General features: G+C 40.9%; 1 protein-coding gene across 5 annotated transcripts in view; it reads right to left on the minus strand.

Moving 5' to 3' along the window:
- cadpsa (Ca2+-dependent activator protein for secretion a) overlaps nt 1–12829 on the minus strand; it is a 164951-nt gene that overhangs the window by 60249 nt on the left and 91873 nt on the right. For all 5 annotated transcript variants that reach the window (XM_037102211.1, XM_037102210.1, XM_037102209.1 and 2 more), the window contains exons 11-15: nt 12505–12641; nt 11960–12147; nt 2373–2474; nt 2221–2284; nt 1949–2072 (exon numbers count right to left, since the gene is read on the minus strand). In XM_037102211.1, the coding sequence (XP_036958106.1) occupies nt 1949–2072; nt 2221–2284; nt 2373–2474; nt 11960–12147; nt 12505–12641 (615 nt within the window). The remainder of the gene's footprint in view (nt 1–1948; nt 2073–2220; nt 2285–2372; nt 2475–11959; nt 12148–12504; nt 12642–12829) is intronic.

Here is a 12829-nt window from a genome sequence, read left to right on the forward strand (position 1 = left end):
AATGTTAATATTTACAATATTATTGATGTAATAATACAAACATCTTTCCATCAGTTAATAAACAAGCTGTTCTCAGAGGAAAATAAGGTCCCAGAATACTGTTTAAAGCTAAAAAGGTGACAGGGTCTGCCAGATATTAACAGTAAAACAGTGTAAATTGTGTTGTCCTTTAAGGTCAGTGGTTATTTAGTTTCTTTGTACATAATAAAAATAAGTCAGTGATCTGTTACATTTTTCTGATTGAAATTTTTTCCCCTGAATTGTAGAGTGTGCCTTTAAGAACAGTCAGCCTTCAACCTAATTTCTAAACAAATAGCCAATAGTTAAAGTGACCATATGCAGCATCTCAAAAGGAAGGTCCTCATAATGAGGTGACCAGGTTTAAGCTTTGCCCTGTGAATAAATGCAAAATGACTCTTTCATGGATTTGTGTGGCTTACAACTTAATGACACACTTGATGGAAAAATACATAGCTTTCAGCTTTGGAGTTGTTGATTAATTAAATAACTAAATGCAAATAATCACACTTCCCAAATGTTGCTGTTACTGTAAAGTTTAGAGTCATAGATACAGTAGGTTCAGTGACAGTTAAATTTGAAGAGCTATCACATTTATGTTAACATAAAGTTAGAGAGATTTTGGATGAAATGTTTCAGAGGTCTGCAAAACACCAATGATGCCTACTAAAGAAAACCTCGACCATGCAACAGGAAAAAGAACACTGAACTGCCCCATGGGGCAGTCCCATCATGTCTTGTTTATTGGCCTTCCTGTTTTCAAACATCGGCTGATGAGAAGCAGCAAAAGCCAATAGACAAGGAAAAGAGAGGCGTGAGCATGGCAAACCTACAGAGAGCAGGAAAGAGTAAGGAAGAACGAGTAAAAGAGGAGCATCACTTCAGCTACCAGGCAGGCCAAAGTGGGAGACAGAGGCAGTAGGACTTGGCTGAAAAGGAAGCTGAGGCATGGTGGACATCAGCATAAACACTGAATTGAATGCATTTTTACTTACTGTACATTTGCTACTAAAATGGGTGCAAGATAAGGCAAATAAAGAAAAAATAAAAATAAAAAAACAATTATTATGCCATTAAATCACATGAAGAAAGGCTTTTTCTGCAGCTGTGAAGAAAAAAAATTCAAGGTTAGATTTTGTGTTTAAGTGTATTACCGCAATAAAATAATTATATTTCTGTATAGCTTAACCATTCTAAGGATTCCAGGTGACAAAGCAATCTGTGCAGCTAGCTTTATATCAGTAGGCTTTAACCTTTAGATGGGTCATTTCATGCCTACTCACCTAGGGCCTCCCAGCTCATGAAGTGGGAATACTTCTGGAATTTCGGCAAATTGGGATGAAATGACCGAGATGTTAATCCCAAAGCTTCCAAAGGAAACCAGGGACTATTGTAAAAGTGCTAATGTGAGTTTTCATTCCAGTGGTCTGAGGACAATGATGTATACACATTTTGGTGAAAAAAAACAACAGCAACACTTTCTTCAATGATTCAGCAGTGTCTAAAAATGTTTTCTTAATAATATCCTTGCTTGGTCAAATTTGGAAAACATGATTTCTGCTTCTGACTGAGTATCCAATAATGTTCTACATGCTCTCCAATAAGGGTTAGTGGTCTGCTCCACTGAGTTCAGAAATCCTTTTTAGCTGTAATGTACACCTTTCAAACTGTTTAAACTGCTAATTATGATGGATCGCTGCCAATCTAAATTTCACTGCGTCATAATATGCGATGACAATAAAGGATCTATCTATCAGCAATTCATTTAGAATCTCTCACATCTGAATCCTTGTGTGACAGGAAAATCTCTTCGTTACTCTAACTTACTCAGCAGGTTCAGAGTTTCAACAGCTGTATCAAGACAGAACACCCATGCTGTGCTTTGGCTGCAAGAGTAACACACAAGAGCAGTGATGAAGCATTAACTTACCTTCCAGTTTGGCGTACTCTGACAGGCGTTGGTAGTTCACTAGAGCTGCCTGCTCCAGACATTTACGAATCACTGCCTTGACTTCCTCTTGTGGAACTGGAGTAACAATATCTTTCATCAGAACCTAAACCGGTAAGACAAAGAAACTGTAATTTCAATGTATAGCAAAATTTATCATGACAAGACCAATGATGGGGAAAGTAAAAGAGAGATGGTAAAGGGTGACAGACAACCATCTTGTATTCATCTGTCTATGAGTAAAAATGACTAACCCTTTCAAGCAAGGACAGAGTGGCTTTCAGTGCTCCCTCTGGCCGACCAAATGGAAAGCAGTACCTGTGGAAGCAACAGACTGGATTGTCATTTGAGCCCTTAGCAGTCCAGTTTGGCATGAGTTCAGCAAATGGTTATACATGTTTCCTGCCTGAAGTGTGTAATCTGGTTTTCCAGAAGCACTCGTAGCCTCTCCTTGATCTCCTCAAAGCGTTCCTTCTCCTCCACGGTCACTGTGCCAATACCATCCGGCCTGAAAGACAACAGCATTTACAAGCAATAAAAGGTCTGCGTTTTAATGATGGGAAATTAAGTAGAGCACCAACTGACTTTACAGACACATTCAGACCTTGTGCTGGAATTTTCAAGTACAGTACATTTCTGGGGAAACAACAGATTATGGTTGGACACAAAATCTAAAAGTGACTCAGAGCTCAACAGCCAGATTTGATCACCATGGGGTCCTTTCCTAGAACGTCAGTCTTGGGGGCATTCAAGACAACTTACACATGATTAGAAATCACTTTGATTAATCAAATAAACTGAAAAACATGTTGTAGTGATGCCATCAATGGGTGGAATCTGACACTAAGCTAAAAAAAAAATCAAAACCTATGCTGTAGGCTTCTTTGACAAGGCCAGCATAATGAGAGGGGAAGAGCCAGACTTTCTGGAGGAATAAACATCCACAGTCACACCAGATTGTTCAGATTCCTGATTCTCATCGAGCGTTGGGTGTGTAAGGTTGACTGCTGACTATAGCTAGAGGGAAAATGTACTTACTACATCATGAACATAACAATACAAAGAGGAGAGGAGCAAAAGCAGAGAGAGAACAGAGAGAGTGTTGAGTTTAGTGACAGGTTGATCTGAATTCAAACACACACTGTGTCCATGCCATTGCTTGTCAGTTTACAGCTAATGTACACTAAACAGTAAGTCTGTAACAGAAATCTGATGGCACAGGTAACATGATTACTGGTGGTGAACACACCTTTAAACAACCACCAGTGTTTATGAAATATATATATATGACTCTGTCACAAATATTCATAGATCAGCTAATATCTTAAAGTTTTATTCACGTTACATTTTAAATCATGCTTTGACTGCCCTCCTCACTCTCTGACACTCTCCCAGAAGTTATAGCAACAGTCGACCAAATGAAATGCATCTGTGATGTAAAATTCCTACATTATACATATTATTATTGTACAATAACCCCCCAAACTAATGAATCTGAATGACAAGCCTGCAAGTTTAATAAGCAAAATTATAGTTCAAATCACATAGGCTGTGCTCAGCTGAAATTCAAACAAATGTAATCAAGACATCCTGGACCGCAAGCTCTGAGATCCAGGGTATTCTTGAATCATATACTTCAGGCATAGCAATTACAGCTTTTCAGCAGGTGTGTGTGTGTGTGTGTGTGTGTGTGTGTGTGTGTGTGTGTGTGTGTGTGTGTGTGATGTGTTTATCATTTGTGACATGGTTGGGTCTGGGTGGAGTGTGAGCAGAGTGCATGTGACAGAAGAGGCGCTGGACTGGTGGCCATGACAGCATGATGAGAGGCAGGAGACATGACACTGCCACCCCCCCATCCCCAACCCTACCCCCCGATCCTCCTCCCCAACCCATTTGACATGTCATTTCAGCAGACAGTGAGAAACTCGGTGTGTATGTGCTGGTGGACATACTTGCTGAACTGCTCTTTGGGTGCATGTGTTTGTTATGTTTCAAGCAGTAACAATTTTCGAAGCATCAGCGATCATCTGAAACATACTGTTATCAGTTTTCATGGACATTTGAACAGACACATGCACTGTCTCACAGCCACCTGTGGCCTCTGCTGCCAAAGTCCCGAAGCTGAGGAGGAAAAGACTGAGAGTCTGTTTACTAGTTGCTTTGACACAGTTAGTCTAAACTGAATTGGGAAAGAAAGCTTCTAAGGTGTCAGCACTTGCTGCATGGAACAATCTATAGAATGAACTTAAACTTCAGAATATTGCACCACTTAACAGTTTTAAAAATATGGTGAAATCCACTGAGTCATGTGTAAATGTTTCATCTAATCCTTTTAGTGTGTTAGTCCTTTTGTGTAAGTTAACTTAGTATTGCAACTTTGCTGCCGCCATTCTGAAAAGAGATATATGATCTCAGTGAGACTAATGTGGTTAAATAAAGGCAAAATACAACTGAAAAAAATGTAAAAAAATACAAGAAATTAGAAGTTCCTGCGTTCTTGGATTTTGTCTGGGACAGGAAGTAAAAAACTTTGTCAAACTTGGGTAACAGCCAACCTCCATATCACTAGCTGCTGACCTGAGGTCTCTGTCTCTCTTTGATTGTGGATATCTGCCTCTTTAACACTACAAGAGAAAGAGGCCGGTTGTTAACTACTATATTACAGGCCACATTATCAGAACCATGAATGAAGCATTAAGATAAGATAGACTGTAGACTCATGGGTAAAATCTGTTTACAAAAATTACAAAAAACTGACTTCTAATATAAAAAGTGAAATGTAAACAATACAATCACATAAGAAGCACATAGCAAAGGCGCAGCCTCCAAGATGAGCAACTCTGACCATTAGCCATTAGTGCCTTATTTTAATGAGCTATTTGTTGTTTGTGAAAAACGTATTTGTATATACAAGACTGACACTAAAATTGGAGAAGAATTGTCAAAACAAAATTCACAGTGAAAAGTGTCTCACCTCTCACATTGTGACAGAAAATGAAAGAGGAAAATTTCACACTAATTAAGTCCTGCGGGGTTCTCTCTTCTTTTTTTTTTCCAGCCGCACATTGTTTCTTGGCAGCTTCCTCATGTTTGCTTGACCTCATGACCTTACAGCTCCGACGACAACAGCAAGCAAATGAGCCATCAGTGACAGACAGACAGCAGGCCAGTAACACTTTCACATCTCCCTCAATGTGCAGTGGACAACCTCATTAAGTCCTTAAAGTAGATTATCATGTAATATGTTGCTTTAGAAGTCTACAGATAATTCCATTTTAAGTATGCTGCAATCGTAGATGGTTATTTACACAATGCATTCTTCTTTTGTACATTTCATTTCTAGATTGATTAGTCTACAGCTGAAATGATTAAGTAAACAACCATCAGATAATGAATTCTAAATTTAAATGTCAAATTCTCTGGTTTAATCTTATTAAACCAATTGATAATTATAATATATTTAATAAAAAATCATTAAAATCAAATTAAGGTTAAAAAGTATTTTCAAAAAATAAGACGTTTAAGTTGGGATATAAACTGACTTTGGGATATTTGTAGAAGTAGAATTTGTAAAATGCTGCATCTAAAATAGCATGAACCCATCCTTAGATTTAATAAATGACTGAATTAATTGTTTGCTCAATAGTTTGACAATACATTTTAACTTCAACTCAAGCTGTACACAACACATTTAAAATCATGCAGATTCTTACTGTTTTGATTGCATTTCACTCTCCATTAAACATAATCTGTAGCTGTATAAACTGTCATATGCTTCAGTTCGATTTTAAATATAGATTGGTGCTTAACAAACATTTAAATAAAATCATTCATTATTTAAGCTTATATAAAATAACGAGCAGCTGATATGTAATATGTTTATTTGAAGCCATTTCTAAACTAATGGATCTAAAGGAAGTCGACATTTAGCTGGACTGAAGCCAAATCTTAACACTTGAGCTGGCGACTGGGCAACCGAGTCCAACTTAGTGCACCAACACCTCCAGGCCAGCAGGCTATTAGGAGGCAGGGGTTATGGTGGGGTGGGGTGTGTGTGTATGTGTGTGTGTGCACGTGTGTGTCTGTGTACGTGGGTGGGTGGGAGGGGTGGGGGTGGGGGGTATGGGGGCTGGGGTTCTGGATGAGGTGGGGTGGGGGGGGTCTGGATGAGGTGTGTGCAGTGGGGCACATGCAGCAGCGTTGGCAGCAGAGACATTCGGCCATCACACATGACAACCTGTCAACCTGTCATGCCTTGACCTCCAGGCATGATGGCTGGACTGGCAGAGCAGGTCTTTGTTTGATGTTTGTGGATGTGCATGTGTAGATTTACAGGGCTGATTATTTAGGATTCTATGGCAAGAAAAAATACATTTAGATGTAGGTTTACAAGTATGAATATCTAAAGTCAACATGGATAATAAACTGTGCTGAACTCTGATGGCTGGCAGCAGAAAACAACTGTTTGATGCCTGGGTTTAAACCAAACTACTCCTTGCATGCGCCATTTTTTTTTTTTTTTTTTCACAAAAAAATAAATAAATAAAAGAGTGATCAGCCTCCACATGTCTCTCTCCACAGATTACAGTCAAACTACTTTTCTTGTCATATTTGTCTTCAACAGTGTTTCTCTCTCTTTTATTTTCTCTCTTTCTCTTGGAGGGAGTGTCCATCTGTCCATGCAGATCAGAAAAGGCCTCAGTCCTCAGTCACTGTTTGTCAGCAGGAGAGAGGGAAGGATGGATGGCTAGATGGGTAGATGGATGGAAAGAGAACGGGGTTAGTTGGAGGGATTGGGGGGACGTGGAGGGGGGCCACTGACAGACAGCCATCCCCGACCTCTGCCCTCAGTGCTAGAGTGGCCCTCGTCTATATTTGTTAGGCTTCATCCACAGACGGCTGACTGTGATGTTGACAGATTTGATGTCTGCAAACATCATAGCAGATTAGATAAGAGGTAAATACTGCAACTTAGATAACAGGGTACATAGTATTGTAAAAGCCAAATGACTCCTGTGTCACATACTACAAATACTTCAGTAAATGACACCATTTGATCTCTGACTGAAATCCATCCATCCATCCATCATCTGTACACATTATGTGTACGCCGCTTAATCCTCTGCAGGGTCGCGGGGGGGCTGGAGCCTATCCCAGCTGACTTAGGGCGAAGGCAGGGGACACCCTGGACAGGTCTGACTGAAATCTACCCCACTAAATCAGAGTTGAAGCATATGCTACTGTACCTGATTAGGTTTTACACCAGGGTCACCCTTGTTTCTGATCATTTGATTTTATTTGATTTGAGCGCAACTTAGCCACTGACAGGGCTTCTCATAATCCTTTATTTTTGCTGACACTTCTCCATACTTTTGAATTGTTTCAGATAATTTCATTTTACGGATGACAATCAAAGGAAATTTTAATAATTCAAGCCCTATAGAAGATATGTAGCATAAATACTCACAGATCAGCTAATATCTTACAGTTGTATTCACATTACATTTTGAGTCATGCTTTGACTTCCCTCCTCACTCTCTGACACTCTCCCAGAAGTTATAGCAACAGACGACCAAATGAAATGCACTGTTACCTTGAGAAACTGGGTTTCTCTGGATTTGAACATTACTGTTCTGAGATAACAATAATAATAATAATAATAAAAAAGCTGGCTGCCTGAGATCGGCGGGCAGGGAGTTCCACAGCTATGGAGCCCGGACAGCGAAGGCCCGGTCACCTTTTGTGATGAGATGGGACCTCGGGACCATAAGCAAAGCTGTGTCAGCGGATATCAGGCAGCGTTCAGGCCTGTAGGGTAAAAGCAGGCCATGGATATAGGCAGGATCCTGACCATTCAGGGCTTTAAAAACAAGTAGTCAGTAGTAGTGTGTGTGTGTGTGTGTGTGTGTGTGTGTGTGTGTGTGTGTGTGTGTGTGTGTGTGTGTGTGTGTGTGTGTGTGTGTGTGTGTGTGTGTGTGCGTGTGTGTGTGTGTGCGCGCGTGTGCGTGTGTGTACACATATGTGTGTGTATGCATGCTTGTGCATGCATGCATGTGTGTGGATGTGTGTGTGGGGGGATAGTATGTGGTGTATTGATGAAAAGGCATCACTAATAATGTGAAGCACAGAATAAAGAATCATTTACCAAAGCAAGGACCACTGGCAAAATACAACACTGCTGCAGTTGCTGTTTGCTATGTTTTAAAGGGATAGTTCGGGTTTTTTGAAGTGGGATCATATAAAGTACATATCTATAGTCGATCTGTTCCCTACTGTAATCACCGATCAGCGCAGCCTCAGTTTGGAGAAGTAGAGAGCCGCTCCAGCCCAGACGCTCAGCTTTGTACTGCAGCGAACAGTGCCCAGAGAAACAAGGTTCAAACAAGGCTCCCCTTAAAAAATCCATAACAATTCAAGTGTATATTGTAAAGGGAAAATTCACACCGCTTTACATTGCCATCAGACCGGCCTTTCTTTTGGCACTACATTTTCTCAACCGTAGAACCTCTGTATCCCTACGCAGTTGCGCTAATGCGGAGGGATACAGAGAGTTAAGTTTTGTTTTTATCAAAAGTAAAACTCTTGTCCAGCAACTGGGCCTCGCACTGTATTCTGCCGCTCTGCCCTGTTCACTAATGCATAGGGATACAGATGAAATGGTCCTGCTATCCTGAGAGTAGTCAATACATTATGTATTCAGAAAAAGGAACGAAAATAATCAGACCTCTGTGGCAGCTGCAGGACTGAGAAAAAGCTGACCAAAGCTGATCCATGCATCTGACCAATCCATGCTATTCGGCCGAATAGCACGGACTGGTCAGATGCACTGATTGGTCAGAAGCCTTCATGTCTCGTTCTGCCTGCGTCCCCCTCTGTCCCTCCCTCCTCCGCGTGTACACAAGTTACGTTTCACTGATGCCGGAAATATTCAGCTCACTCCTCTGCAGAAATACGAAGTTGCAGGAGAAGACGTTCATTTGGTTACAATGGCAGAGAAAATGCAGCAAGCACTACTTGTAACAGCTCACCCCGCTTAAAAGGCAAGGAAAAGAAAGCCTGAGGCAGAAAAGGCTGTGATGAAAAAGGTTCTGGATAAAGAAAGAAGTCTACACGGTTGCTCTCTTTCTGTTGGACAGATAATGATTTGTTTTGTTTCAGGGGAATTTGCCAACTTGGTTATGTTTGTAGCTCCTATTAGCCTAATGCTAACGTTAGCTTCTTTGTGTGTTGTTTTTAGCCATGAGAATGGCTAATGAGTCGGCCCAATTTCCACTGGATACAGTTCTCTGCATTGCGGCTCCGATCGGTTTTGCTCCGCCTTCCAGCAATCCCCACCAGTTGTGGTTTGAGTCCGCCATTTCGCTGTATTGTAGACAGCTGGCCTCATGAGGCTGAGGAGTTACCGCAATAATCACATAATCACTTGCAACTGCAGTTATAGGTCTGTGTTATTAAAAGCAACAACACAAAGTGTTGATAGAAGGATCAGCTAGAAGAAGGATCAGCAGAGGAGCTTGTGTTTGTCTCTTTTTTGAGATTTGTGTGCTGGTGTCAGCAAGGAGTGTTTTATTTTGAAAAGTAACCGGATGTTGTTTGTTATTTCGGCGCTTGACTTCCTGTCTGCTTCATGCTAAATTCAGCTGAATTGCTGCGTCGTGCTCCAGCTTCTCCCAGCTGAGTCCCACTGCCACGTTCAAGTTTGTGGGGGTGTGGCTTTGGATGGAGCACTGATGGGACGGGGGGGGCCCTTGCTAGCTCTCCATGACTGTAGACCCTAGCTTTAAGGGAACTATAGGTAACTGCATATTTGTGGACACAACTGTCACTAATGCTAATGTAGCTCCTCTGGGATTAAAGCTGTTATTTTTCTAATTTTGACAATCTAAACCATGATGACTCATTGGTTGTTAGGACTATTCCTGATGGTAGCTGTTATGGGTTATTGTTCGTCAGATGATGGGGCTAAATTAGCTAATATGTGCCAACGGCAGTTGCTACTTGTTGACGTATCAAAGGTAAACATCTTTATATATTATATATATCAGAAAAGTCAGCTGCGCACACAATTATTATGACTGCTTTCGTAATAATACAAAAAAATGATAACAAAACACCACATTTGTAGTGTTACAAAGGCTCTTGCTCACAGTGTGTCAATGCACTTTGTGTTTGCCGACCTGCTAAGCCAGTGTGGGCAATGGTTGTTCTGGGAGGGTACAAACACGCATGAATGAGCTCATATGAAATATAAATGCTTATCATTTGTGTCACTTAAAATGACTGATGATAAGTGATGCCTTGAAAATGGCAATTGTAAAACCCGACCCGTCTCTCTAGGCATCCGATCTGATCCGCATCTGTGTCCGACACAGTACAATATTTTTTACCTGTGCAGGACTCTGACTTAGATAACTCCTCTCTTGAAACAAATAATAAAAATAGTATTTCTTTACAATAGTATATGAATCTTCATTCCAAGCCCATGCAGGAGAGTTCATGATGTCTGTGTGAGAGCGTTGTAACCAGAGAAAAAGAAATGAAATTCCCTAAGTAGCCTATGACACAAGTATAAATATTACAGTATGATGACCCAAATGTAAGCCCCCTCCCCAGCGCCACAGTATCAGCATAAACTGGAGGAAACACTGCTGATCTGCGTCCCACAGTGATTATCTGCATAGCCAAATGCAGATGATGAAAATGAAAAAAAACAAACAAAACAAAAACAAAACAAATGGAAATGGAAAAGGTAAACTGGAGCACATGCTCAAATTGAGGGATGACACATAAAACATGCTGCACTTGTATTGTTTGTCATTGATGCTGCCACTCTTATCACCAGCCACCCCCTTCGGTCTAAACTGCTGCAGTCTAAACAAACTACTTCTATTCAATGGCATGTGAGCCACCGCAGCGTCACATCATTCAGTCACTGTGTACATCTCCAATTTCACAGGATTGCTAAGAACAGCTATGGTGGACTACATCGACTCTTTACAGTTGTTGCTCCTGGCATTGCATGCCTACATTTGCAACCAAGCATGAATTGTTCTTGGACTACTGCTAATTTGATTTCACATCCATAATGAAAACCTTTTGTTTATTCAGTGGATGAGTTATTCAAAATGGTGGTTTTGTTGGTCATTAATCACTATAACCCATGCCCCCTGTTGTGAACAGTGCTCTGTTCTAGACCAGCAAAGTGTTGGTGCCACTCTAGAACCAGTTTTCTTGGCTGTCAAAATGCACTGAACAGAGAAGGTACTGGCTCCAAACCAGCACCTGAACCGCCTTGGTCAAAAAGAGTGTGGCATGAAAAGTTTGGACACTCCTCACTTCTAGCTTGACAGTCTGATGATGATAATGATGATTTGGTGAGTCAACAATAGGAACGAAGACTAAAAACTTTGAAAGAAGATATTTATATTCTCCTCTCAGTTGAAATTTACAACACAGACTATGAGATGACTTACCTTCTGTTTCCTGAGAAAACTGGGGTTCTGGGGTCCTTTTTCCTCATGAACTCAATGATTTTGAGCTCCCTCTTAGCAGTTTGGGCAGGGAGCTCAGGGGCAGAGGGGAACAGCGCTTGTTCAAGTTCGGCCTCAGATACCGGCCAGTTTAACAACTCAGACAAACGCTGACTAGGTGCGATTGTGTGGAAGTGCAGGGTTTGGGGAACAGTGGAGGATGGTAATTTTGTGAAGGTGAACAAGGTAAAGAGGTTATAAAGGGAAGTAGAGACAAAAGAAAGAGGAAAAATTGAACATGCAAACAACTTGCACATTGAAAAGACATGCAAAATGAAACAAGAGCATAAAAGCATAAAAGACAGGGGAGTGAGGTGTCCCATTTGCATCATATATGTGCTTATATGTGTGGACCAGCTTGTTTGTCATTCATTTGTCTTTACTTACCTGCTCCATCTTTCGACAATACAAAATATATATTGCAAGTGAAGGAGAAGGGACGGGTCACTGATTTGATTTGTACCTGTTTCCATGGACGTGAGAGGCACAAAAGGCAAAGCTGTAGTGCAGCAGGGTGGGGTCAATCATGGCTCCATTCTCCGCCCTCTCGAGCAGATCACTCAGGTAACATAAATGCCGATGGCAGCCACGAACACCATAGCGAGCACAGTACTCGTCCAAGACAAACACTTGACCTGGACTAAACCAGCCCTGTGGGAACACACACACAAACACTGCTGTGTAACTGGACTGACCGTTTTGTGCCTATACCTGCTTTATAATGAAAAAGGACATGGAAACGTTACATTTTACAATAGAGAACCTTCATCAGATTGTCCAAAAGCTGTTATTTTAAGCCAAAACATTATCTAGTTGTTTTACTGCCTAAACCTAAGCACAGCATTGCCACAACATAACACTGGAAAAGTATCAATATCAGTATACAATATACTATACAATATTCATGGTTTGCAGAAATGTACAGTGCCAACATTTATTCTGAGGATTGGGCTGGTTCTACACAGTCTTAGACAGTCACGGTTACATTGATATAAAGCCTTTCCTCACCAGGCAGGAGTAGGAGTCATTGAGTCTGTGGTCCAGAGTGAGGCGCTGCACCAGCTCAAACAGCGAGCCATGGTCAAAGTTACAGGGGTTGGCTGAAATAAACTCATCCATGCCATGCTTCTGGGCTCGATCAGCATCTGTACACATTCACACATCCAATTAGGAGACAAAGAAAGAGAGAGAGAGATGATAACAGAGGGCAAATGTCAGACCATGGTAGAGTGATAATACTTTTATTATCTTTTATGTTTAAAACTTTATGTTTTTTATTGCACTCATAAAAATGGAATCAAAACAAATGGTGAGTAATAATTACAAATAATAA

The sequence above is a fragment of the Acanthopagrus latus genome, chromosome 6 (assembly GCF_904848185.1).
Source record: "Acanthopagrus latus isolate v.2019 chromosome 6, fAcaLat1.1, whole genome shotgun sequence".
Classification (NCBI taxonomy): Eukaryota; Metazoa; Chordata; class Actinopteri; order Spariformes; family Sparidae; genus Acanthopagrus; species Acanthopagrus latus.